Source organism: Helianthus annuus, chromosome 9 (assembly GCF_002127325.2).
Source record: "Helianthus annuus cultivar XRQ/B chromosome 9, HanXRQr2.0-SUNRISE, whole genome shotgun sequence".
Classification (NCBI taxonomy): Eukaryota; Viridiplantae; Streptophyta; class Magnoliopsida; order Asterales; family Asteraceae; genus Helianthus; species Helianthus annuus.
In genome coordinates this window covers 103,349,160-103,373,070 of record NC_035441.2, presented here as the reverse complement: position 1 = coordinate 103,373,070, position 23,911 = coordinate 103,349,160, and the positions used below count along the sequence as shown (strand labels likewise).

The 23,911-nt window shown below is 40.4% G+C and overlaps 1 protein-coding gene across 1 annotated transcript; it reads left to right on the top strand.

Moving 5' to 3' along the window:
• Positions 1-21,972: 21,972 nt before the first annotated feature.
• Positions 21,973-23,008, top strand: LOC110876112. The gene is made up of 2 exons (XM_022124290.1): positions 21,973-22,218; positions 22,370-23,008. Exons 1-2 carry the CDS (start codon positions 21,973-21,975, stop codon positions 23,006-23,008), a joined length of 885 nt encoding a protein of 294 aa, XP_021979982.1.
• The last annotated feature ends 903 nt before the right edge of the window (positions 23,009-23,911 follow it).

Here is a 23,911-nt window from a genome sequence, read left to right as displayed (position 1 = left end):
GATCTTGGTGATTTCATGGTTAGAAATTAAGTTTTGAAAGATAGAAAGGTGTAGAATCATGCAATGATAAAAAACGTACAAGAATTAGAGTGAAAACTTACCGGAGTTGAGAGAAATCTGAGAAAAGGTGAAGAAGAAGGCTGGTTCGGTCAGAGCTTTCCAAAAATAGAAAGTGTGACAATGACAGCCCTATTTATAGGCTCCAAAAGAGGAAAGTGGCAGCCGATCGGCCAGGAGCTCCGATCGAATGGGCTGCTCGATCGGCTAAGAAGATGCTAGCTGATCGGCTGGCCTGTTCGATCAGGATGCCTCCTGTTTGATCCGCGACCCACTTTGAGTATTTTGCGACGATTTTCGATGTTTCGATTTCGATGGGCGATGATACGAATACGATAGAGTTCCTAGTCAAATTACTTTCAGTCCCAATCACTATATCTACATACAAGCATCTACATTTCTCATTTCGACGTCGGTTTCGATTGAGTTTGATTGCTTTTCGAGTTTCGATTTGATTTTCGATTGATTCACTTGAATACCACACCAAACATATAAGTAAACACGCACAAGTAACACATAAGGCACACACACACGTATAACAATACCAGAGTTCACATAATTCGAGTCTCGAGCCTGATTGATGAATCGATTAGCTTGATTATTGATTGATTAGCTTTATCGCATTGTTACTTCCTACTATTCACAGTCGTAAATCGGTCGCATTGATTAAACATTCGATCATTCCATTTAGACAACACTTACTTCACATAATACAAAACGTAAAAAGAAACATTAACAGTCAAAGAAGTCAAAGTTGACTTGGACTTTGACTTTGACTTTGACATTCGAAAACACGGGGTGTTACAGCCTCCCCTTGTTTAGGGAATTTCGTCCCGAAATTAGGCTCGAAGCTGCACATCACCGTGAGTCGTTTGACCAATTTGACGCTTCAGATCTATTTAAACAACTGCGGGTGCTTGGCCTTCATGTCGCTTTCGAGTTCCCAAGTGAACTCCGCGCCTCGTTTGCCCTCCCATCGGACCTTTACGATAGGGATGCGTTAGCGTCTGAGTTGCTTGGTCTGGCGATCCATGATTTCGACAGGCTTCTCCACGAAGTGTAAGGTTTCGTTGACCTGAAGATCGTCGAGTGGTACGATTAGGTCATGATCAGCAAGGCATTTTCGGAGGTTAGACACATGGAAAGTCGGGTGGACGTTACTGAGTTCCTCCGGTAGTTCGAGTCTGTAGGCGACTTTTCCGATCCTTTCCAGAATCCTAAAAGGTCCAACATATCGAGGCACTAGTTTCCCTTTCTTACCGAATCTGACTACACCCTTCCAAGGAGACACCTTTAGGAGTACGTAGTCGCCAACGTCAAATTCAAGGGGCTTGCGTCTTCTATCGGCGTAACTTTTCTGTCTGTTCTGAGCTTTCACCAAGTTGTCTCGAATCTGGTGGATTTTGTTGGTCGTTTCTAGTAGAATCTCGGGACCGGTTAGTTGCGAGTGACCGATCTCGTGCCACACAATAGGCGATCGACATCTTCTACCATATAAAGCCTCGAATGGTGCCATTTGAATGCTGGCAGGATAGCTGTTATTGTATGAGAATTCCACCAATGGCAGGTGTTTGTTCCAACTACCACCAAAATCTATGACACATGCTCGAAGAATGTCTTCAAGAGTACGGATCGTTCTTTCAGTCTGTCCGTCGGTTTGAGGATGGAATGCAGTACTTAGATTAAGCGACGTACCAAGGGCCGCTTGAAACGTTTCCCACAATCGCGAAGTGAACCGAGCGTCACGATCTGAAATGATGTCACGAGGCGTACCATGATTAAATGATCTCGTCGGTGTAGATTTGGGCTAGTCGTTCCACCTTATAGTCTTCTCGTATCGGCAAAAAGTGGGCTGATTTCGTTAGACGATCGACTATGACCCAAATACTGTCGTGACCTGATGGCGTGGGCGGGAGTTTTGTTATGAAATCCATAGCTATACTCTCCCACTTCCATATAGGTATCGGCGGTTGTTCGAGTAAGCCAGAAGGTCTTTGATGTTCAGCCTTGACTCTTGCGCAAGTTAGACAACTTCCAACGTAGAGGGCGATATCTCGTTTCATGCCCGGCCACCAGTAGTTATAGCGTAGGTCCTGGTACATCTTATCTGCACCGGGATGAATAGAATACCGGGATTTGTGGGCTTCATTCATGATAATCTTTCGCAATTCGGTCCGCTTAGGGATCCAAATTCGGTCCAGATAATAGAATATCCCATCGGATTTGCTTCCAACTGAGCTCCATCGTGACAGATCCTCTCTTTCTTTAATGTACGCTCGTTAAAGCAAGCATGTTGAGCTTCACGGATAAGGGTTTCGAGGTTGTGCTGGGCTTGGGTGTTTCGGGTACTGAGCACGTAACTATTTCTGCTGAGCGCGTCGGCAACCACATTCGCCTTGCCTGGGTGATAACGAATCTCACAGTCGTAATCGTTGAGAAGTTCTACCCATCGGCGTTGACGCATATTAAGCTCTCTCTGATTAAAGATGTGTTGTAAACTCCTGTGATCAGTGTAGATCGTACACCTAGTGCCATACAGGTAGTGTCGCCAAATCTTCAATGCAAAGACAACCGCGCCTAGCTCGAGGTCATGGGTTGTATAGTTCTTCTCGTGGATCTTGAGCTGTCGAGATGCGTAAGCTATAACCTTGTCTCGTTGCATGAGGACACAGCCAAGACCAAGGTTAGAAGCATCACAGTAGACAATGAAATTGTCGCTTCCGTCGGGCAACGTAAGAATCGGAGCGTTGCACAGCATGTGCTTGAGGGTTTGGAAGGCAGTCTCTTGTGCGTTTCCCCACACAAAAGGCTTGTCCTTATGAGTAAGAGTGGTGAGTGGCACAGCGATCTTGGAGAATCCTTCAATGAATCGTCGATAATAGCCGGCTAGTCCGAGAAAAGAACGAACTTCTAACGGGTTCTTAGGCGTAATCCAGCTTTTGACGGCTTCAATCTTTGCGGTGTCAACATGGATACCCTGACTATTCACGATGTGACCCGGAAACTGAACCTCCTCCAACCAGAATTCGCACTTGGAGAATTTGGCGTAGAGTCGGTTCCCCTGGAGTAACTCGAGAACCAAACGTAGATGTTGCGCGTGTTCGGCTTTCGTTCTGGAATATATCAAGACATCGTCGATGAACACGATGATGAAACGGTCAAGATAAGGCTTACACACGCGATTCATCAGGTCCATGAAAACTGCGGGTTCGTTGGTTAGACCAAAGGGCATAACAACAAATTCGTAATGGCCATAACGGGTTCGAAAAGCGGTTTTGGGAATGTCCTCCTCTTGAATCTGTAGCTGATGATATCCTGAACGCAGATCGATCTTAGAGAAACATGATGCACCTTGTAGCTGATCAAACAAATCGTCGATTCGGGGCAAGGGGTATCGGTTCTTGATGGTTAGCTTATTCAATTCCCGATAGTCGATGCACATCCGGAACGATCCATCCTTCTTTTTGACGAAGAGGACTGGCGCGCCCCAAGGAGAGGTGCTTGGGCGAATAAAGCATTTTTCGAGTAATTCCTGGAGTTGGTTCGAGAGTTCCCTCATTTCGGATGGTGCGAGTCGGTAAGGGGCTTTGGCGACGGAGTTAGCTCCAGGAACGAGGTCGATGCGGAAGTCGATATCACGACTTGGTGGTAGTCCGGGAAGATCGTCAGGGAACACCTGAGGAAATTCACGAACCACTGGAACGTCTTTGACTTCAACTTTTTTTTCTTTCCCTTCTCCGCTACTACAATGTTGGCAAAGAAGGCTCGGTATTCCTTGCGGAGATACTTGCTCGCTTAAATACACGACATAAGCTTGAGACCTTTCGACGCTGTTTCACCGTACACACACAATAGATCCCATTCGCGAGCGAGAATCGAATCATCTTTTCAAAGCACACAACTTAAGCATGGTTTTCGCGAAGAAAGTCCATGCCTATTATGACATCAAAGCTTCCGAGTTGCATTGGAATAAGGTCGATTGGAAAGATGTGATTGTTGAGTTCGAGAGTCCAATAACGGAGTACAGAATTAACGGCAATAGTCCTTCCCGTAGCGAGTTCGACTTCGAATGATGAGGACAGATAAGAGCGCTTACGACTAAGGAGCTTCTCGAATTCAAACGACACAAAGCAGTTATCGGCTCCAGTATCAAACAAACATGATGCATAAATACCATTCACAATGAACGTACCATTAACCACGTTGTTATCCGCCTGAGCCTGACGGGCATTGATGTTGAAGGTTTGAGCGTGGGCTGCTTGCTGCTGTTGCTGAGGCTGCTGTTGTTGCTGCTGGGGCTCTTGTTTAACCACCCTGTTCGGGCACCTGTTTGCAAAGTGGTTAGGGTCGCCACATGCAAAGTAGACTCGAGCATTGACTGCAGGTGCTTGAGCTGCTTGTTGGCCTTGAGGGGCGGGGAGTAGAGCTTGATTGACGGTAGCTTGAACCGGGGCTTGACGGGGACCATAATGACAGTTCGCAGTGAAATGACCGTAAAGGTTGCAGTGAGCGCAAAAACGACAGGCTAGACCCACTGGATGATGATACGAGCATGTCGGGCAGAGCGGGTGAGGGCCTGTGTATGCACGCTTTGCTGGCGGTGCATTGATCACTGGAGCTGAGCGGTGCTGAGCTGGTACAACTTGTAGAGGAGCAGTAGTTGTTGCGGCAGCATAGCTCTTGTTGCTGGAGCTGTTGTTGTTGTTCTTCTTCTTTCTTCTTGATGACTTGGAGGATTGAGCAGATGAGTCGGTGGGTGCTGCGGTGGCTTGGTGTAGAGACTTGGTTTGCTTATCCCAAAAACCAGACTTCACTCGCTTGTCATTGATCTCAGCGGCGAGTAGGTAAGTTTCTTCAATCGTTGCTGGCTTGGCGGCGTGAACAAAGTCGGCTACACAGTCGGGTAGTGCTCGAATGTACTTCTTGATAGTTTGATCTGGGGTCTTGACTTGATCAGGACAGATGATGCTAAGCTGTTTAAAGAGAGCAGTCAGGGCAGCGTTGTCTCCAGCCTCCTGCTTGATGTTCCAAAACTCGTCCTCCAGCTTTTGGCGTTCATGGGGCGGGCAGAATTCGTCCATCATAATGGCTTTCAGCTCCTTCCATGTCAGCTCGTAAGCTGCATCATTTCCGCGCTTGTTTCGTTCGACCGTCCACCAGTCTAGAGCACGGGACTGGAAGACGCCAGTAGCATTGAGTGTGAGGAGATTCTCAGGACAGCCGCTTTGGCGCAGGGTGACTTCGATGGAATCAAACCATTGAAACATAGCAGTGGGGCCATCTTCTCCGGTAAATTCATTTGGTCCGCATGCCTTGAACTGTTTGAAGCTGAAAACAGTCTTGGCAGCATCTTTGGGAGCTTCAGTTCTCGACTCCTCAGATGATTTGCTGAAGTTTTCGTAAACGTCGCTCACAGCTTTTGCTACTTGTTTGGCGATGATAGCAGCAAGACGTCTGTCTCTCTTTTCTTGGCGAGTAAGTGGGGTTTTGTGTCCGGATGACGACATGGTCTGCAACAGACATCGGCGTAGGTCTCAGACACATCAGAATCGAATCTCACCTCACACGTCTACTACTTACTAAAGCTCAGGAACACGTCGAAACATGCATCACATAAACACATAGGCACATAACCACAGATACACGTAAGCACAGAAGCACATAAGCACAGAGTCACATAAACACAAAAGCACGTAACCACTTAATCACAGAAGCAGTCAGAAAACAGAAACCTATCCTTCAAAGCTCGCGTGTCGTTCGTATAGCGATTGCATATAGCATCGCATAATATAGTCTACCTTGGTCATAGCGTAGCATAACATCTGTCTAGATCGTAGTTGGATATCGAATTGAGATAGAACAGCAATGCGAGTCGTGTGTGTTGATCGAAATGGCAGCAAAATCGAATAATATCCAAAATATAAACACGTAAACAGACAAAGCACACAAAAACACATAAAATCAACGAGTCATCAGAGTACGCGGCTGCGGTTCTCTGATTCGAAACACATAAAAATCGAGAGGTAGATTGTCTGCGGCTACTAGACATCGACTATCCAAAGCGATTCGACTATTCGCAACGGACTTGTTGTCACTTTCAACGTTCGGGCTTGTGTCCTTGCCTCGATTCTTGGGCATTGAACACGTATTCCCTAGGTCATACTTCGTGAGTTCAAGTCGTTGGAGTCCATCGAGGCCTTGGTGAGATAAATAAAGTCCAGAACAAACTGCCAAGGTTAGGGTTTCACCCCTTGGCTTAGCAATTTCTTCCTTGTTTTAAGAAAATTTAATTTTCATCAAAATGAGGGTTTCACTCCTGATTCGGTATAATTCTCCTTATATGTAATTAAAAATATTAGGTTAAGCATGAGTAATGGATAAAGTCATCATAAGTCAGTCAATTTAGTCGGGAGTTTGCGGTTTTCACACCTATTCCTGACTGAATCGCCTGACTTTAACTGAAAATTCGAGTGCAGTGATAGCGAAGGATTGCAGAATAAGGCACATAAACTTGGTCTGTTGGTTCCTAACTATAGTCTAGGTCTCTAAGACAGCGACCCGGACTAGGTCGTGTCTAACCTAATTCCCTATAGTTATGGCTCTGATACCAATCTGTCACACCCCAACCGATGGCGGAATCATCGGGGCATGGCACTGAGTGAAACAGATTGTTCAAAGAAATTCCATAACAACTATTATTACCGAATAGTTTAAATATCACGTCCCATACCGTGACCCATAAGATAAATTTAGTTATTACAGACATAGATATCCTTCAAACAAAACATGTTCCGACAACTCAGATTTAAGCACATAAATATAAATTGTCTTGGTTTCTAGACTCTTTCCTAGCCTCGATTTCACAGCAGATAGAGCAAGTAAGCATCCTAAACACCTGTCACATACGTTAAAATAAAGTCAATACATAAAATGTAAAGGTGAGCATACAAGTTTGATAATAGCATATAGAGTTTGAACAGTTTACGCGTAACCAGCACGTACACAGAGGAAAACGAAGCATGTTAATTATCGACATGGATCTATCGATACCAATGACTGCGGGTTGACCGTCCGAGACGGTTCGCAATACATGATTACCACCGTAATCCATGCAAGTAATTGTCCTTAACAACCCCCGTGTAGACGGGTGCTGAGTCCAAACTATAGTACTACGTCGTTAAGGCGGGTAGACAGCATTCCACGTGTAAACACAATCAACAAGCATTCATTAAGTCACGTAATACATGCATATTGGTTAGCATTCAAATAGTTTGAGTAGTGTGTTCGATTGTATTTTGATATAAGCAACGTATGTAACACCCAAAAGTGCTAAAAGCAAAAAGGGATCGAGTATACTCACAGTGATTGATTATGGATTGAAGGGAGCGCAGAGAGTAGGGTTAGCCTGAATCTTTCGATAGCACAACAATGAGTAACGTGGAAATGTAAACAAAAGTGGATGGATCGAATAGGCTGGTCGATCGAACGGCAGGTTCGATCGAACGGGCTGTTCAATCGGCTGGTATGTCTGTTGATCAGTCCTGCTCGATCGGCCGGTAGGCTCGATCGGCTGGGCCATTCGAGTGGATTGTTTCTTCCTCTGGTGTGTTTATGTTTGAGGATTTGAACTTTTGAAGTTTTCGTTGTAGTATATGAGACACTAAAATGTCCTTACCTTTCAGGTCGATCGATCAAACGGTCCGTTCGATCGGCCGGCTTAACCGATCGGCTGGGAACCTTAGAAGTGATTCTCAACAGGATGTCGCTTGATCGAACAGACTGTTCGATCGGCTGGCATTCTTTACTACGAACGAGTTGTAAAATCAATCAAGTGTTGAAGCATAGTATCTCATGATCCGAACAGTAATGTTCACCAATCGAGTAACATATTCGATCGAACACCACTTCGTCAATACCATACCTCAGGAAGTTTGAAAAGTGAGACGCCATGTGCTAGCCGATCGGCTGGCCCGGTCGATCGGCTGGCATGTCCGATCGGCTGGGCTGTTCGAACAGCCTAGCCGTTCGGCCAGCAATTCTGACCTGGTCGGCCTTTCGTCTAGCTCTTGGCTGTTTAATTACTTGAGGTAGTTTGATAACGAGTTGAACTATGATATCCTCCGTTCCCACTCATTTCTTCGGCTCGGACAGGAATCACCCAAGTCCGGCCGGTGAACGGTCCGGAACGTCGGTTTAGAGTTTAACCCATCGTCGGTGAACCTTGCATATAGAATCCGAACCTTGAACCTCTTAACTGTTAGAATGATTAGTTAGCCGGTTCAAGTTCCGTTTCTACTGGTTTAAGGTTTCGAGTGTAAAAGGTTGAAGAAAGTTGGAAATTATTCGTAAAAATGTTAAGATTCTTACAAATCTTAGTTTGTTTATGTGGAAACCGGTCAGATCTAAGCCATTCATGGTTGAATGAGGCCAAAGTTTGGTGTTCTTCAAGAACACCATGATGACATCACCCAAGAACACTTAGATCTTGGTGATTTCATGGTTAGAAATCAAGTTTTGAAAGATAGAAAGGTGTAGAATCATGCAATGATCAAAAACGTACAAGAATTAGAGTGAAAACTTACCGGAGTTGAGAGAAATCTGAGAAAAGGTGAAGAAGAAGGCTGGTTCGGTCAGAGCTTTCCAAAAATAGAAAGTGTGACAATGACAGCCCTATTTATGGGCTCCAAAAGAGGAAAGTGGTAGCCGATCGGCCAGGAGCTCCGATCGAATGGGCTGCTCGATCGGCTAAGAAGATGCTAGCCGATCGGCTGGCCTGTTCGATCAGGATGCCTCCTGTTCGATCCGCGACCCACTTTGAGTATTTCACGACGATTTTCGATGTTTCGATTTCGATGGGCGATGATACGAATACGATAGAGTTCCTAGTCAAATTACTTTTAGTCCCAATCACTATATCTACATACAAGCATCTACATTTCTCGTTTCGACGTCGGTTTCGATTGAGTTTGATTGCTTTTCGAGTTTCGATTTGATTTTCAATTGATTCACTTGAATACCACACCAAACATATAAGTAAACACGCACAAGTAACACATAAGGCACACACACACGTATAACAATACCAGAGTTCACATAATTCGAGTCTCGAGCCTGATTAATGAATCGATTAGCTTGATTATTGATTGATTAGCTTTATCGCATTGTTACTTCCTACTATTCACAGTCGTAAATCGGTCGCATTGATTAAACATTCGATCATTCCATTTAGACAACACTTACTTCACATAATACAAAAAGTAAAAAGAAACATTAACAGTCAAAGAAGTCAAAGTTGACTTGGACTTTGACTTTGACTTTGACATTCGAAAACACGGGGTGTTACAAGAAAGATGTGAATTTGATTGCTTCTTGTTAGACTAGAAAATGAACAAGTAGAACTATGCTATGAACACTTGTACCTTGTGCTTTGTTGATATTGTGCACACCAAGTGTTTGATGAAATGCTTTATTCAAGAATTCAGCCATATTAACCATAAATTTTATGTAAAAATCATGATTTGAATGTGTTTGTGAAGTAAGAGTAAAAATGTATGACATCTTACCAAGGAATATTGGTTAATATGTTTATGGCATGAATTCTAAGTATGAATGATTGTGTATAGGTGTAAAGGAGGAAAGTTCGAGTCACGCGAAGCAACAAGGAAATCAAGAACGAGGTACGTTACTTGTACAAATTCAGAATTTTATCATATTGTTGTTTTACCATATGATGTGTTAAATCGAATCGATCATGAAAAAGTACTTGTGTAGAATTATTAAATGGGTCGAATATGATGGTTTAGAATGCAATAGAATGAATTCGTATGTTTGGAACCTTTTATGAATGGGTCGAAAGAATAGAATGCAAGAATGAAAGAAATGGTATTTAGAAATTTGCAAGTTGCGGATGTCATAGTGACTATAAACCCGCGAGTTGGAATCTTGATTTAAAGGAAAGAATCTTAGTCCTAATGAAGTTTACTTGTTGTTGTGATGTAGGTAAATCTCAAGTTTAATGACAAGCTTCGCCCGGTTCGAACACACCTCAAGCCCGTCATGTGTTCCGCACTTTTGTAAAGAAGACAATGTTTAATACTTTGTCACTTTTGTCTATATCTAGTAGTTAATCCTAGTTTTTATTATGTTTGTCTTTTGAAAACTTAGTCGGATGTAAGTACTTAAACTTAATGGTTTCAAGGGTAAAACAAGGCTTGTTTTAATATGAATAATATGTCTCTTGAAATGTAGCATATTTTTGAATGATGTTTTGATTGTGAAAAACAGGGAGATCACTCGTTTTACGAACGGGTCATGCCCAATTTTTGTTAGATATAGTATGTAAATGTTTAAAAATTTAATGGAAAAATCTAGGGTTGTTTCAAGTTGGTATCAGAGCCTAGGTTTGAGGGATTTGAGCATCAAATGCTTAAACTCAAACCGGAAGCTCGTGAGAAGTGTGTGTTCGTTCCGCGTCGCGAAGCAAGTAAGTACTCTAAAATTTGAATTTTTGCATTACGAAAAATTTAGTTATGGAATGTTATGGAATTGTTACGGGATGTTGTGGAAAGGTGTGGGATGAATCGGGTCAGTTGGGATTAGAAACGGGTCGAAAAGGGCTGCAAAAACATGAAAAAAATGGCCATAGCATGCTGGGCGTCACCGTAAGCTACGGTGGCTACCGTAGCTTACAGTAACCCCTAAGACAGAAATCATATCGTGACACAGTAGTGTCGTGGCGTAAGGAAAAAGATGCCATTGTAAGCTATGGTGGCCACCATAGCTTACGGTGGCTACCTTAGCTTACGGTGGGGACCATTTTCTGCCTATTTCAATTGTAATTTTCTGATTGATGTTTTCTATCATATGGGGAGTATTGAAAATGTTATAATAAGACTCTAAAGAATGATATTATGTATGAATGTTGAGTTTTCAAAGGAAGTTATCCAAAGGAACCTCAAGTGGAAGATGATGGAAGAATGGGGCTACGAAGCTAAGAAAGAGGCATCGCGATGCAATCATATCACATCTCAACTGGGCACGTATATTTCTAGGCTTTCACAGTTTTGGTTTAGACTTTTTTGTAAATATATTGATACCGTAGCTTACAGTAACCCCTAAGACAGAAATCATATCGTGACACAGTAGTCTCGTGGCGTAAGGAAAAAGATGCCATTGTAAGCTACGGTGGCCACCATAGCTTACGGTGGCTACCTTAGCTTACGGTGGGGACCATTTTCAGCCTATTGCAATTGTAATTTTCTGATTGATGTTTTCTATCATATGGGGAGTATTGAAAATGTTATAATAAGACTCTAAAGAATGATATTATGTATGAATGTTGAGTTTTCAAAGGAAGTTATGTATTATTAGCATGATTATATGATGGAAAGGATAAATGAATGCTTGAAATAAAGAATGATGTTTATGTGTACATGGCGGATACGAATGAGGATGATGCGACACAACAAGAATAATTGAAAACTATGATTTCGGAAGAGATTGGAAAGGCAATGCAGGCAAATATGCCTCATTTAGCCCAAGAAGTGGAAAGTCATGTGTTGGAAGTGGTGGAAACAATGATAGCGAGTAAGATGGACGAGTTGAAGGGAATGATTGGAGATATGCAAGGAAAGAAAGGAACTCGCAAATGCAATTACAAAGAATTTATGGCGTGCAACCCATTACCTTTCAAAGGAGAAATTGATCCTGTAGCATGTCAAAGGTGGATTGCAAGTACTGAGGCGGTGTTCGTAAGGAGTCATTGTGAAAAGGAGGATCAAGTGATGTTCGCCACCGGTTTGTTACAACTCCAAGCTAAAGACAGGTGGGATGCTCATAGTAAAGAGATTGGGGAAGACAAAGTTCAAGTCTTGACATGGCAAGAGTTCAAGGAACCTTTTCTAAAGTACCATTGTCCGCAATCTGCCATTGACAGGATCCAAGAAGATTTCTTACATCTCCGTCAGAAAGACGAAACCATTGATGAAATCACCAACACTTTTCTTGACAAGCTGAAATTCTGTAAAGAAATAGCGGGAAGGGAAAGAATGAAGATAAACCGCTATCATGTTGAAGGCTGAATATCGGGAGTTCATAATTCTCGCTAAATGTGAAACGTTGAATGAGCTCATTAACTTAGCCCGAGATAGGGAAATTGAACTAAGAAGACAGGCAGAAAGAGGTGAGAAGAGGGTGTCTGAGAATGTTCCCAGCTCAAGCCCGTCGAAGAAACAGAAATTTCATGATCAAAGCAAGAAGGATAAGGCGAAGGGTAGCATTCCGAAATGCAAAACGTGTGGGAAGTTACACATGGGGGAGTGCTTGAAAGGGAAGAAGGGCTGTTACAATTGTGGTCAAGAGGGACATCCATACTATAGATATCCTAATCCTTCCAGAACGTGCTATAACTGTTTCCAACCGGGTCATATTTAGGCTGAATGTCCCAAGCTTCAACAGAAAACCGATAAGGAAGTAAGAAAGGAGGAAGCCCCAAGAGCTAAGGGGAGGATGTTTCAGATCACGACTGAAGAAGCAAAGGACCACCCGAATGTTGTATCAGGTATATTCTTATTGAACTTAATGCCTACGTACGTGTTATTTGATACTGGAGCCAGTAGATCGTTTGTATCAAGTGAATTAGTGTCACACCCCTCTTTTAGAATCCAAAGAATGCATGTGCCATTAGAAGTAGAGATAGCGGATAGTAAGAGTTATTTGCTGCACGAAGTTTATAGAAATTGTGAAATTACCATTGAAGACGAGAAGTTTTTCTGTGACCTTATTCCCATGGTATTGGGAGAATTTAAGGTTATAGTTGGCATGGATTGGCTAGCTAAACATGATGCCGAAATTCAATGCGAGAAAAAGGTAATTCATGTGTTAACACCAGGAGGAAAACAAGTGGGTATACAAGGGGAAAGGAATGTTAATTCGAAGCTTTGTTATATAGTCCAAGCATTCTAGTATGTGCGAAATGGAAGTAAGGCGTTTTTAACTTACGTGATAGACACTAACCAGAATACCCCCAAAATGGAGGAAGTTGAAGTTGTGAAAGAGTTTCTTGATGTATTTCCGGAAGACTTGCCAGGGCTTCCCCCAAAACGTGAAGTAGATTTTAAAATTGAATTGTATCCCGATGCCAAGCCCGTAGCTAACGCTCCTTATAGGTTGGCCCGGACTGAAATGCGGGAGTTAATGGTCCAGATACAAGAGTTACTCGAGAAGGGATTTATACGCCCGAGTGTATCGCCATGGGGAGCGCCTGTTCTATTTGTCAAAAAGAAAGATGGTTCGATGCGCATGTGCATCGACTATCGAGAGTTGAGTAAGCTAACGGTGAAAAACCGATACCCGTTGCCCCGAATCGATGATCTCTTTGATCAGTTACAAGGGGCAAGTTGGTTTTCAAAAATAGATTTGCGGTCTGGGTACCATCAGTTAAGGGTGCGGGATGAGGATGTGGCGAAGACGGCTTTTAGAACGCGATACGGGCATTACGAGTTCTTAGTAATGTCCTTTGGATTAACAAACGCGCCCGCCGCGTTCATGGATCTTATGAATCGAGTTTGTCGGGCCATGTTAGACAAATTTGTTATAGTTTTTATTGATGATATCTTGGTTTATTCCCGAAGTAAAGCCGAACATGCATGCCATTTACGTGAAATTCTTGAAGTACTCCACAAGGAGAAATTGTACGCGAAATTCTCTAAGTGTGCTTTTTGGCTTAGAGAAGTACAATTTCTCGGTCATGTGATTAATGCGGATGGTATCTTAGTGGACCCGTCAAAAGTGGAAGCTATTATGAAATGGGTACCTCCAAAGAACCCAAGTGAAGTGAGAAGCTTTTTGGGTTTAGCAGGCTATTATAGGAGGTTTATTCAAGAGTTTTCTAAACTGGCCCTGCCGTTAACCAAGCTAACCAAGAAGAATGATAAGTTTACATGGGGTACAGATCAAGAAAGGGCGTTTCAAACTTTGAAAGAAAAGCTATTGAGTTCCCCGGTACTAACCTTACCTGATGGAACAGAAGACTTGGTGGTGTTTACTGATGCATCACACCAAGGGTTGGGATGTGTTCTAATGCAAAGATTGCCTATGCTTCAAGGCAATTGAAAACACACAAAAGTAACTACCCAACTCATGACTTGGAGTTAGCAGCAATAGTGTTCGCTTTGAAGATATGGAGGCATTATCTATACGGTACGAAAAGCACAATTTATTCTGACCACAAAAGCCTTAAATACTTTTTCGAGCAAAAAGATCTAAATATGAGGCAACGAAGGTGGTTAGGAATCACCCCAATCGGTCAAGCAACGGAAATACCCCAAGTCCCAAGTCCAGCTCACTCGGTCGGATGGGAATCACCCCAATCGGTCAGTTTCACTGTTCTTGACAGAGTTCAAGGTCTGACCCGTTGGTCGGTCGTCTCTCCGATGGAAATCCGTTTTCAAGCCAGCTCTCACTAGAAAATAAGTAGAGAGCCTGAATGAGCCTAGATTCCATCGGGTTTTGTATGAAAGTTGAAGAAAGTTAAAGAAAAGTTTGAAAAATGTTGAGTTCTTGTTGAGATTTGTGTTGAATACTGTATAAATCCTTTAGATCTGTACCATTCTTGATGAGGTGACGTCACACTACAGTTTGCATAAGAAACCGACCGAAAACCACCTTCAAGATGTCTAAATCAATGATTTCATGGTGGAAATCAGTGATTTCAGTGGAGAAGATGATGAAGATGTGTGTTGTGATGATGATTTTACAAGATTCGATGCGAATTACTTACGGATTAGCCTTGAATCGTGATGAAAAGTGTTTGAAAGAACTGGGAGCGTCTAGGTCGGATAGAGCTGTCACATCAGTGAACAATGATGTGACAGGCGAGTATTTATAGTGTGAGAGAGATATAAGGCGGTGCAAGTGCGTAGGTCGGATGGCCAGTCGATCGGATGGCCATCCGATCGGATGGTCATCCGGACGGATGATCATTCGATTAGACGACTGGTGCGAGTTAGTTTTCCAACTTTCTTTTCATTCGACGTGTTTCGTTGCGTTAACCATTGTGGATACTTTAAGCGTTATAACGAGACAAGTAGCATCGTGTTAGGTTGTGTTTCAGTGCGATAGATTGAGTTGCGCGTGCTAGCGAGTGCGCGTTTAGACGTGTTTAATACTTATGTATTATTATTATTAACTATAACAGGTCATATCATAAGTAACAGCGGTTCAATTTTGCGTTGCGTTTGCGTCGCACCACGACAAGCGAGGGGAGCAGCTTAAGTACTCACGCGATGTCATCGCGGCATTACGACGAGCGAGGGGAGTAGCTTAAGCGCTCATGCGATGTCATCATTTACGTTAGTGTAGTATGCGTTGTGATGTGCGATATAGCGTGTTGAAAATATGTGATATTATGCGAAGTAGGCAAGTAGTGTTGTAAGCGATTCGTTACATTATGATCCGAATCTCTGGTGCTAGGCGTAACGAGTGTAACCAGAGTAACAAGCACGAAAGTGCGGGTTGTTACAAAAAATAGCCCTCCACAGACCATCAAAGTGCAAAAGAGTTCCACAGCTTGCTTGACAACATTTTCTTTTAACTTCATAAACAAATTGTTTGACGTCGTAGATGGAGGAAGTTCATCTTCCTCCTAACAAGTGTCACAAGCTCCAAGCACAACTTTGCCAGAAATTACAACTTTAGTTCCAATTTCTCCGGTTCTAATTTCGGCTATACGACCAAGATTTGATCCGATACCCCTTAGTTTTGGTTTGATGGTTAATTGAACAAAAACTTAACTAAATGACTGCGTAACCATTCGGTTTTAAAATCCCCTTATCCAAAAAGTTTTGTTTCGGTGGCGGCCTAAAACCCAACAAACCAAAAATTTCATGATTCTCGCTACATTGCGCAAGCACTCCACTAGTGTGTGTGTGTGTGTAATTATTTTATTATGTCATGTAACAATAATGTAATAATACTAGAATTCTATGAGTTGAATGTAACCCCTGCAAAAATTTCATGCTTTTAATTTTTGTACTAAATATTCGTTAATACGAACATTATAATTTTAACTAAACGTCATTACTAGAACAAATCTAACTATCCAAACAATACAAGGGAAAAATTGTGTGTTTTGCAATACATCAAGTGTCCAGGAAAAAAAAGGAAAAAAAACGGTGATAAAAAATATGGAAATGCTAAAATAAGGAATCGTGAAAATGGGTTTTTGTGATTGTTTTGAGGAGACTAGAGTCTAGGAAAATATGGTGATAAATTTTTTTCAGAAATTTTAGTGTCAGATACGGGTTATTTGGGACACATTAAAGTTTTCCAGAGAGAGTTTAGGATCATGAAATCACAGAGTGTTTATGATCGTGAGGTAGTAACAATTACTAGTGTAAATGTTGATTAAGGTGAAGTGACTATTAATGGGCCAAAGAGTTAAATATTCCGCATTGTATAAGAATTAGATTTTGCCAAAAATGAGGGGGCACAAAAATTAGATTTTGCCAAAAATTTCGAGCATTTTTGGAAATTCAGATAGAGAGTATGCAACAGTTTTTGGTTGGTTCTGGTTCAAATTGTTTGGTAATGCATAGTGTCTCGTATTCTTTAGTTTGGAAACCAATTGAAGTCTCAGTCTCGTGAAGCAGGTTTGCAGAGTATATTAAGGGTTCTTTACTGAATTTCAAATTTGAGAGGAGCTTTCATTCTCCAGAGATCATTGGTAAAACAATGTAAGGGGCTTGATCATGGTGGCTCTGTCTGGAAAAGACCACCTACTAGATTTTCAGTAGATGAGTTATTTTTTGAACTAACTATCAGAGAATAATTAATGATGCTTGAAGATTACGTTGCTTACCAAATGCGGTCATGTAGAAGACTACATAATTGATCTACGAAGAACGTTTTTCTATATATTTTGAAGATCACAGTGTGTTACTAGATAATTTTTTATCCGATGAAGGTTTGGTTATTATGGAGATTACCGTTTACACTCACCAGTAGCTGAAGTTGGTTGTGCAAAATGTTGGTTACAGAAAACGGGATTTCAGATATTCATGGGTATTCGTTTATTTGAAGTTAATCAATGTGGTATTTGGAGTTTCAACCAAATGCCGGTTGTGTTTTTGAAGATCAATGGATCAAGCAAAGAGTGCATTAAAACCAAACTCGAACGTGGTTAACGTCGAAGTGAAGAAGCTGCATTGTTTTATTTCAGGTTTGTTACTGTTCATGAATAATATAGTTTAGAAAATTAAAGGATTGTGTCAGAAAGAAACCGTGCAGATGGAAACCCGAAGTATCAATCGAGAGGGAATTTATTGAGGCATGTGAGACGACATCAACAAATACTTGATTGAAGTTGCAGCATATTCAACGCGGATTTCAAGTTTAAAGTTCAAGATTCGACACAACAGACACAAGGGAATCTGTTGGTGCATTTTGTGTGTTCGTTACTGTGCGAATAGGCTAGATAGAGCGTGTGTTGAATATTGTATATTTTAGAATGTGAATAGGAGAGCAAGACTGATACACAACATAGGAGTCCTGCGAAGCGCATGAATCATTCGTGCACACAATAGTGGTGCGCTGGTGTGTCTATAAATAGAAAAGTCATGCGCTCAAGTGTAATAAGTTTGACATTTTTGGAGTTGGATCACTTGATTACTCATAGAGCTTAAACGATGTATACTCTTTGGGTAGGTAATAAAATATGTGTTGACTAGCCATTGTGCTACCGAAATTGTGTTAGATTTCCAAACTTCTGTCTAAACACTGTGCATAACGTTTAAAATTCCTAGCACTGGGAATCTACAATGGTGTGTGCCCACATACAACTCACATTAGGTACATTAGGCCAACGGTTCTATGTACACCATTTGTTTTGTTTTGCTTGATGGGTTTTTTCTTCCATATGACTTATTTGACCATATTTGTTCATATAGTTATTTGCATTCGCTATTTTGATAATATTTTTATTTATGTTTGGATGTTTGTTATAATCCGCTTGTATTCATTATGCTTGTATTAATATCACCCACATTGCTTCCAGTGCTATTTGACATCATTATCACAGTTACCTTTTGACATTATTACCGACCACACTGCACTACTATTGTTCCTACCGTTACTGAACAAGTACTTAACTGGATCATCGAACGTGTAAAGAGAGTAAAATCAACCACTTAGAATGTGAAGCTAGAGATTTTAGGAGAACATAAATGGACTTTGTAATAAATAATTTAATTATATCGTTTTGTTTTCTTTGTAAAACAATGATTAATAATATATTTTGGAATTATGCTTTGTTCTAATATCTGTAATGGTGACACATCAGTCCAAGATTGGGCGGATTGTTAGAATAACGGTGGTGGACATTTACATAAAACCATGGTAATCAAGAATATTCACTTAAGAGTACTTACAAAATTGAAAAGAAAAAAAAAGTTGATAAGAAAGTCGTTTGACTCTCGTGTACAGAGAACTAGACATAACTTAGCCACCTTTGTATATGGATATGCATTGTAAGGATAAGGGTGTTACTAAATTCGACATTAGGAAGAATTTGTGTCATAAGATCCACAAGGGTAACTACATAATCACATAGAAACCACAAGGATAATTTATATGCGTGTTCATCAAACAAAACGTGTGAAGACACTTTACATAAATAATAACAACAAAATGGAATAAAACAAAAGATTAATTTCTACATAATTATATATATAACAATACTTTTGTTTCGTAATTATTGAAGGTTGATTTCTACATAATTATATCAACTTAACAAGAGATTAAAAGTCTTTATACATATACCATTCAACTTAACAAAAGATTAAAAGTCCTTATACATATACCATTGTAGATAATTGGATGGGTACATAAGCCCATAAAGAAGAATCTTTGAAACTTGATGAGTAAGAATGATGCATACAACTCTTCTGCAAAGGCATTAGTCATCTTCCTGATAGAAATGATCAAGGTAGGAACACTAGTGATGTTTTGTTTAAACTAGAAAAGTTGTACCCTTTCACATGTTATCTTTTTTTGGCCAATCATTATTTAATTAAAACAACACACACATACGTTTTAGAACTTATTTTATTAGTTAATTAACAATTATGCATACTAAAATTATATAAGTTGAATAACAGAAAACAACAAAACAAGAATGGAACCGAGAATGAGTTGAGGAATAAGGGTAATGGGGAGAAGAAAAGGCATAATAGTAGTATTGAAGACGAGAAATATAAGAGGAATGGCGAGGAAGATCATGATTGGGGTGAAGAGAAGGAGGAGAAAAAGTCCCATAATTGAATGTAATAAGTTTGCAAGTGCATTTGTTAATACCATAAAAGTTTATAAATAGGGAGAATACGTCAAGGATAATGTATATTAGTCATGACTTTGGCATGCTCTTTATTACAAACAGCCAAACAAGTTTACAAAGACACAGATGTGTGTGCATATATCAAGTGTAGAATACAAAAAAAAAAAAAAAAAAAAAAAAAAAAAAAAAAAAAAAAACAAATATTAAATATGGAGAGAGACATCAAATATCAATGGAAAATCCTTGGTATATTTAAAGTAATTTTAGAAGTTAAAACTCGTATTCTTATACTAGTATATAACTTTAATTTAAATTCATTTAGTTACATCAGTTATAAAAAATGAATTTATAAATTTTGATTTATTGTCACAAATATTACTTAAATATGACAATTTTATATTTTCTAATCTTTATTTGAAACCATTTATGCTTTTGTTTACTAGCTCTTGTAACATGGTTTATTGTTTGCTTTCTCGGTATCTAATGTATAACGCTACACAACATACATATACATACACACATACATATATAGTGAAATGTATTATACATTTTGCCTTATAGTACGAACATACATCATGGCAAGTTCACATGTTATAAAGAAGTCGCATGTTGTTTTACAAAACCAAAATCGCATGTTCAAAATCAAAATTGTATGTTGATACCGCATCTCGTACGCATCGGACGTTAATACAATTTGTACAATAACCGGCCTATATATATATATATGTACGTATGCATGCGAGAACCATCTTTATCGCGAAAACTACGAAAATCAATGTAAACACAAACAAAATAAACCTACCTCACCACCACCCAAAAAGCTAAACACCACCCTCACCCCACCACAACCCAAAAACCTACAGACCCCCTCACCCCCCCCCCCCCCCCCCCCGTGCGCCCAAAAGAAAAACTATAACCCCCCAAAAACCTAACCCCTCCCTCACAATACCTAAAAAACCGAACCTCCACCCCTAAAAACCTATAAAAACCTAAAACCCTCGCCTCAAAAAACCTAAAAAAAATATATACTACATGATAATCGAATTTAGTATTTTTCTTGGGTGTTACAATGTGGCTACGAGGGCTGTAAACGAACAGAACGTTCAGCGAACAGTTCGTGAACCGTTCGGCGGGAAGTTCGTTTATGTTCGTTCGTTTAATAAACGAACGAACATGAACAAGAAATTTCGTTCAATTAGTTAAATGAATGAACATGAACAGTGGTCTCGTTCGTTCGATTGTGTTCGTGAACGTTCGGTAAGGTGTTCGTGAACGTGTTCGTGAACATGTTCATGAACATTCGTTGATTTGCGTTTGTTTATGTTCGTATGTTTGTATTTTAATTGAAGATCTTTGTACTTTTTTTATTTTATTTGTACTTTTTATATTATTAAAATTTTATTTATTTTATTACCCTAACAATTAAACTAGGAAACCCACTTTCACCTTGTTTATGCATCATTTCCTTTTCATTCCTCATTATTTACATAGGCGAATACGATCGACCTCTGTTCCACAATAAGGGATTCAAGTTCTAGTGCTACTCTCTAGGCCATCTATCTTTATCCTCCGTCGCGTTTGCCAAATTTATTTCTGTTTGTTTGTGTTCGTGAACCACCGTTCGCGAACACGCTTATTTCCTTAATGAACGAACAAGAACATAAAATCTCGTTCGGTAAGTGTTCATGAACCGTTCATGAACACATTTATTTCCTTAACGAACGAACATGAACAAGGCCTTGTTCGTGTTCGTTCGGTTCGTTTACAACCCTAGTGGCTACTTCACGAGTTCTATGTTTATTTTTTTTTTCAGAATTTCTTTATTATCAAACGATGTTTAATTCATGTTTGGTTTGTTTTTGTTCATATGTTTGGCTAAACTAGTAGTATCTATTTGGATGCGGTGACTCTTCAATGATTAGATCCTTGAATGTTTAATTTGTATATGTTAAAGTTTGTGATAATTGTTCATATGATGTGCATGATTGCATGTTTTACATTTATTATGATATTGAGTTGTGTGATTGAGTTGATATTTCAACGACGTATGCTTGTTAGATTCGATTCTTCTATCTCTAGGTTACATTGACTTCCATTAATCTAGGGCTTAAAACCTTAATTCATAAGGGTGTCCGGTGTGGGTGCGGCAAAGGGGTTTTGCTGCGCGGCAACACCGTCGCCGACCTTTTGTCATTGCGGTTTCTTTGCTGAATCGGGGACAATATGGCGCTCGGGAAAGGGTGAAAATTTGAACGTTGGGGGGCGAGTTAACGGCTATAATGCCGTCTAAAATATTTTTTTTTTAAATTAAACTATAAATACCAAACCAAACCATAACCAAATACCTTCAAATTTATACCCCAACCAAACCAAAAAATACCACCAATTCTTCCCAAACATTTACAAAACAAAATGGCGGATGAACTCACGTTATGGTTGCCACCCATGAGTAGCGACGATTCATCCGATAGTAGCATTCTTTTTTTTTTCAAAATCTCATTAAAGAAGCCGAACTTCAAGACACGGGCACATCTAAACGAAGGAGATATATTGAACGTCAACGTGAGGAGGGGCATGAGACACTCATGGAGGATTATTTTGTCGAAGACCTGAAGTACAACAAAGATATCTTTCGGCATAGGTTCCGTATGTCGAAACGTTTGTTTCTAAAAATTGTGGCCGACGTGGAAGCGAACGACTCGTGGTTTCAAGAGGCCCTCGATGCGCGAGGTAGGAAGGGCTTTACGCCGTTGCAAAAGGTGACATCGGCTATTAAACAACTAGCAACCGAAAGAACTTCCCGCGAGTGCCTAGAATATTTTTGCGACACGGTTTGCAAAATATACGCTCCCGAGTTCTTACTTAGACCGACAAGCCATGACCTGGCACTTTTATACGAGGCTCATGAGGAAAAACATCACCTTCCAGGTATGTTCGGTAGCCTTGATTGCACCCATTTTGTTTGGTGATTTTGCCCGATAGAGTATCGAGGCCAATATATGCGAGGAGATCACCGATACCCGACTGTTATGCTCGAAACGGTTGCATCTCAAGACTTATGGTTTTGGCATGCTTTTGCCGGTCCACCGGGTTCTCAAAACGATATCAATGTACTACAACAATCTCCCGGAACGAAATGGAACCGCGCCAAAATGTCCATTTTACGTTAACAACCATTTATACAAACGTGGTTATTTGCTCGCGGATGGAATCTACCCTTCATGGTCCGTGCGTGTGAAGTCGATCCCTTACCCTCACGAAGTAGACCAAAAGAAATTCAAGAGGCAACATGAGGCGACAAGAAAAGACGTCGAACGGGCTTTTGGTGTTTTGAAGGCGAAATGGGGTGTATTGAGTCGACCGATGGGAGCAAGATCTGTTAACAAAATTAGGAGTGTTGTGTACACGTGTATTAATTTACACAACATGATTTTGAAAGATGATGGAAGGGCAATAGCACCGGTGCACATTCGGGATTCTCCGGTCGAGCCCGCTCTAGACGATACGGTGTTGGGCGAGTTGATGGATGAAGACACGCATTGGAGACTAAAACAAGATCTCATAAATTATCTCACAAATCAACATTTACCCCACCTTTTGGTTGATTCCGACGAAGACTAGTTTAATTTATTTCAAGTTAATGTAATTTTATTGTTTTTATTTTAATGTAATTTTAATGTTTTTAAGTTAGTTTAATGTTATTGTTAATTTATTCTACATTTATTAACTTAAATATTAAATATACTAGTTTACAAAAAAAAAGTTTACCACTTCAGCAAGTGTCTAAACCATTTCCAACACTTTTCAGCAAAGTTTAAGCAGTTTTCACTGATTGACATGACGCACTCTGATTGGTTGTTTTTTTGGTTTGCCACTCTAAGGTGCTTAACCACTCCTTACACCCTAATAGACAATTTGGTGATATAATTGGTTAAATGTGTGAGCTACCTATGGAAAGGGTCTGGAAATTAGTTAGAGCTTTGTGAATAGTTAATCTTGATTAGTTGGTAAGTCAATGTTCGTTGAACAAACTTGAACCCAACCTAGAAACCATAAGGGGACCCGGGGGTGGAGGGGAAAATCCCCGTGATGAAATTATACCACGCGTGGAAAGTTACAAAACACCACCGCCACCTCTATTTTTCACGCTCCCATTTTTATAACGCGTGCTATTTTTGACGCTTGATGTTTTGATTGTTGTGAGGGAATTTGTTGGTTGAGGAGAAATTGTTAGGTGTGGTGGTGAGTCACGGGTACTTCCACTAAAAAAAAGTTGTGAGTGATGGAATAATGATTGATGATATGGCGGAACTTGATTGGATGTTGTGAGTGATGAAATTTGTACAAGTGATTGTTACCCTTACCCCACTCTTGATATCTGGTATCTTACCCAAGCTATACTTTAATACGATAACTGCGCTTACCTTTTTACATGTATACTTTAGTTATTATTTCCATTTTACCTTTTAAAACTAGTGTCTCCATTGTAATTCATTGTGTTACTATCCGCATACGTCAGATATC

Bases quoted from the DNA above. Each gene is read 5' to 3' on its own strand.
- LOC110876112 (XM_022124290.1), top strand. From the start codon at position 21,973: ATGGAGGATTATTTTGTCGAAGACCTGAAGTACAACAAAGATATCTTT. The intron at 22,219-22,369 runs GTTTGCAAAATA...TTTGCCCGATAG, and splicing joins TAGAATATTTTTGCGACACG to AGTATCGAGGCCAATATATG.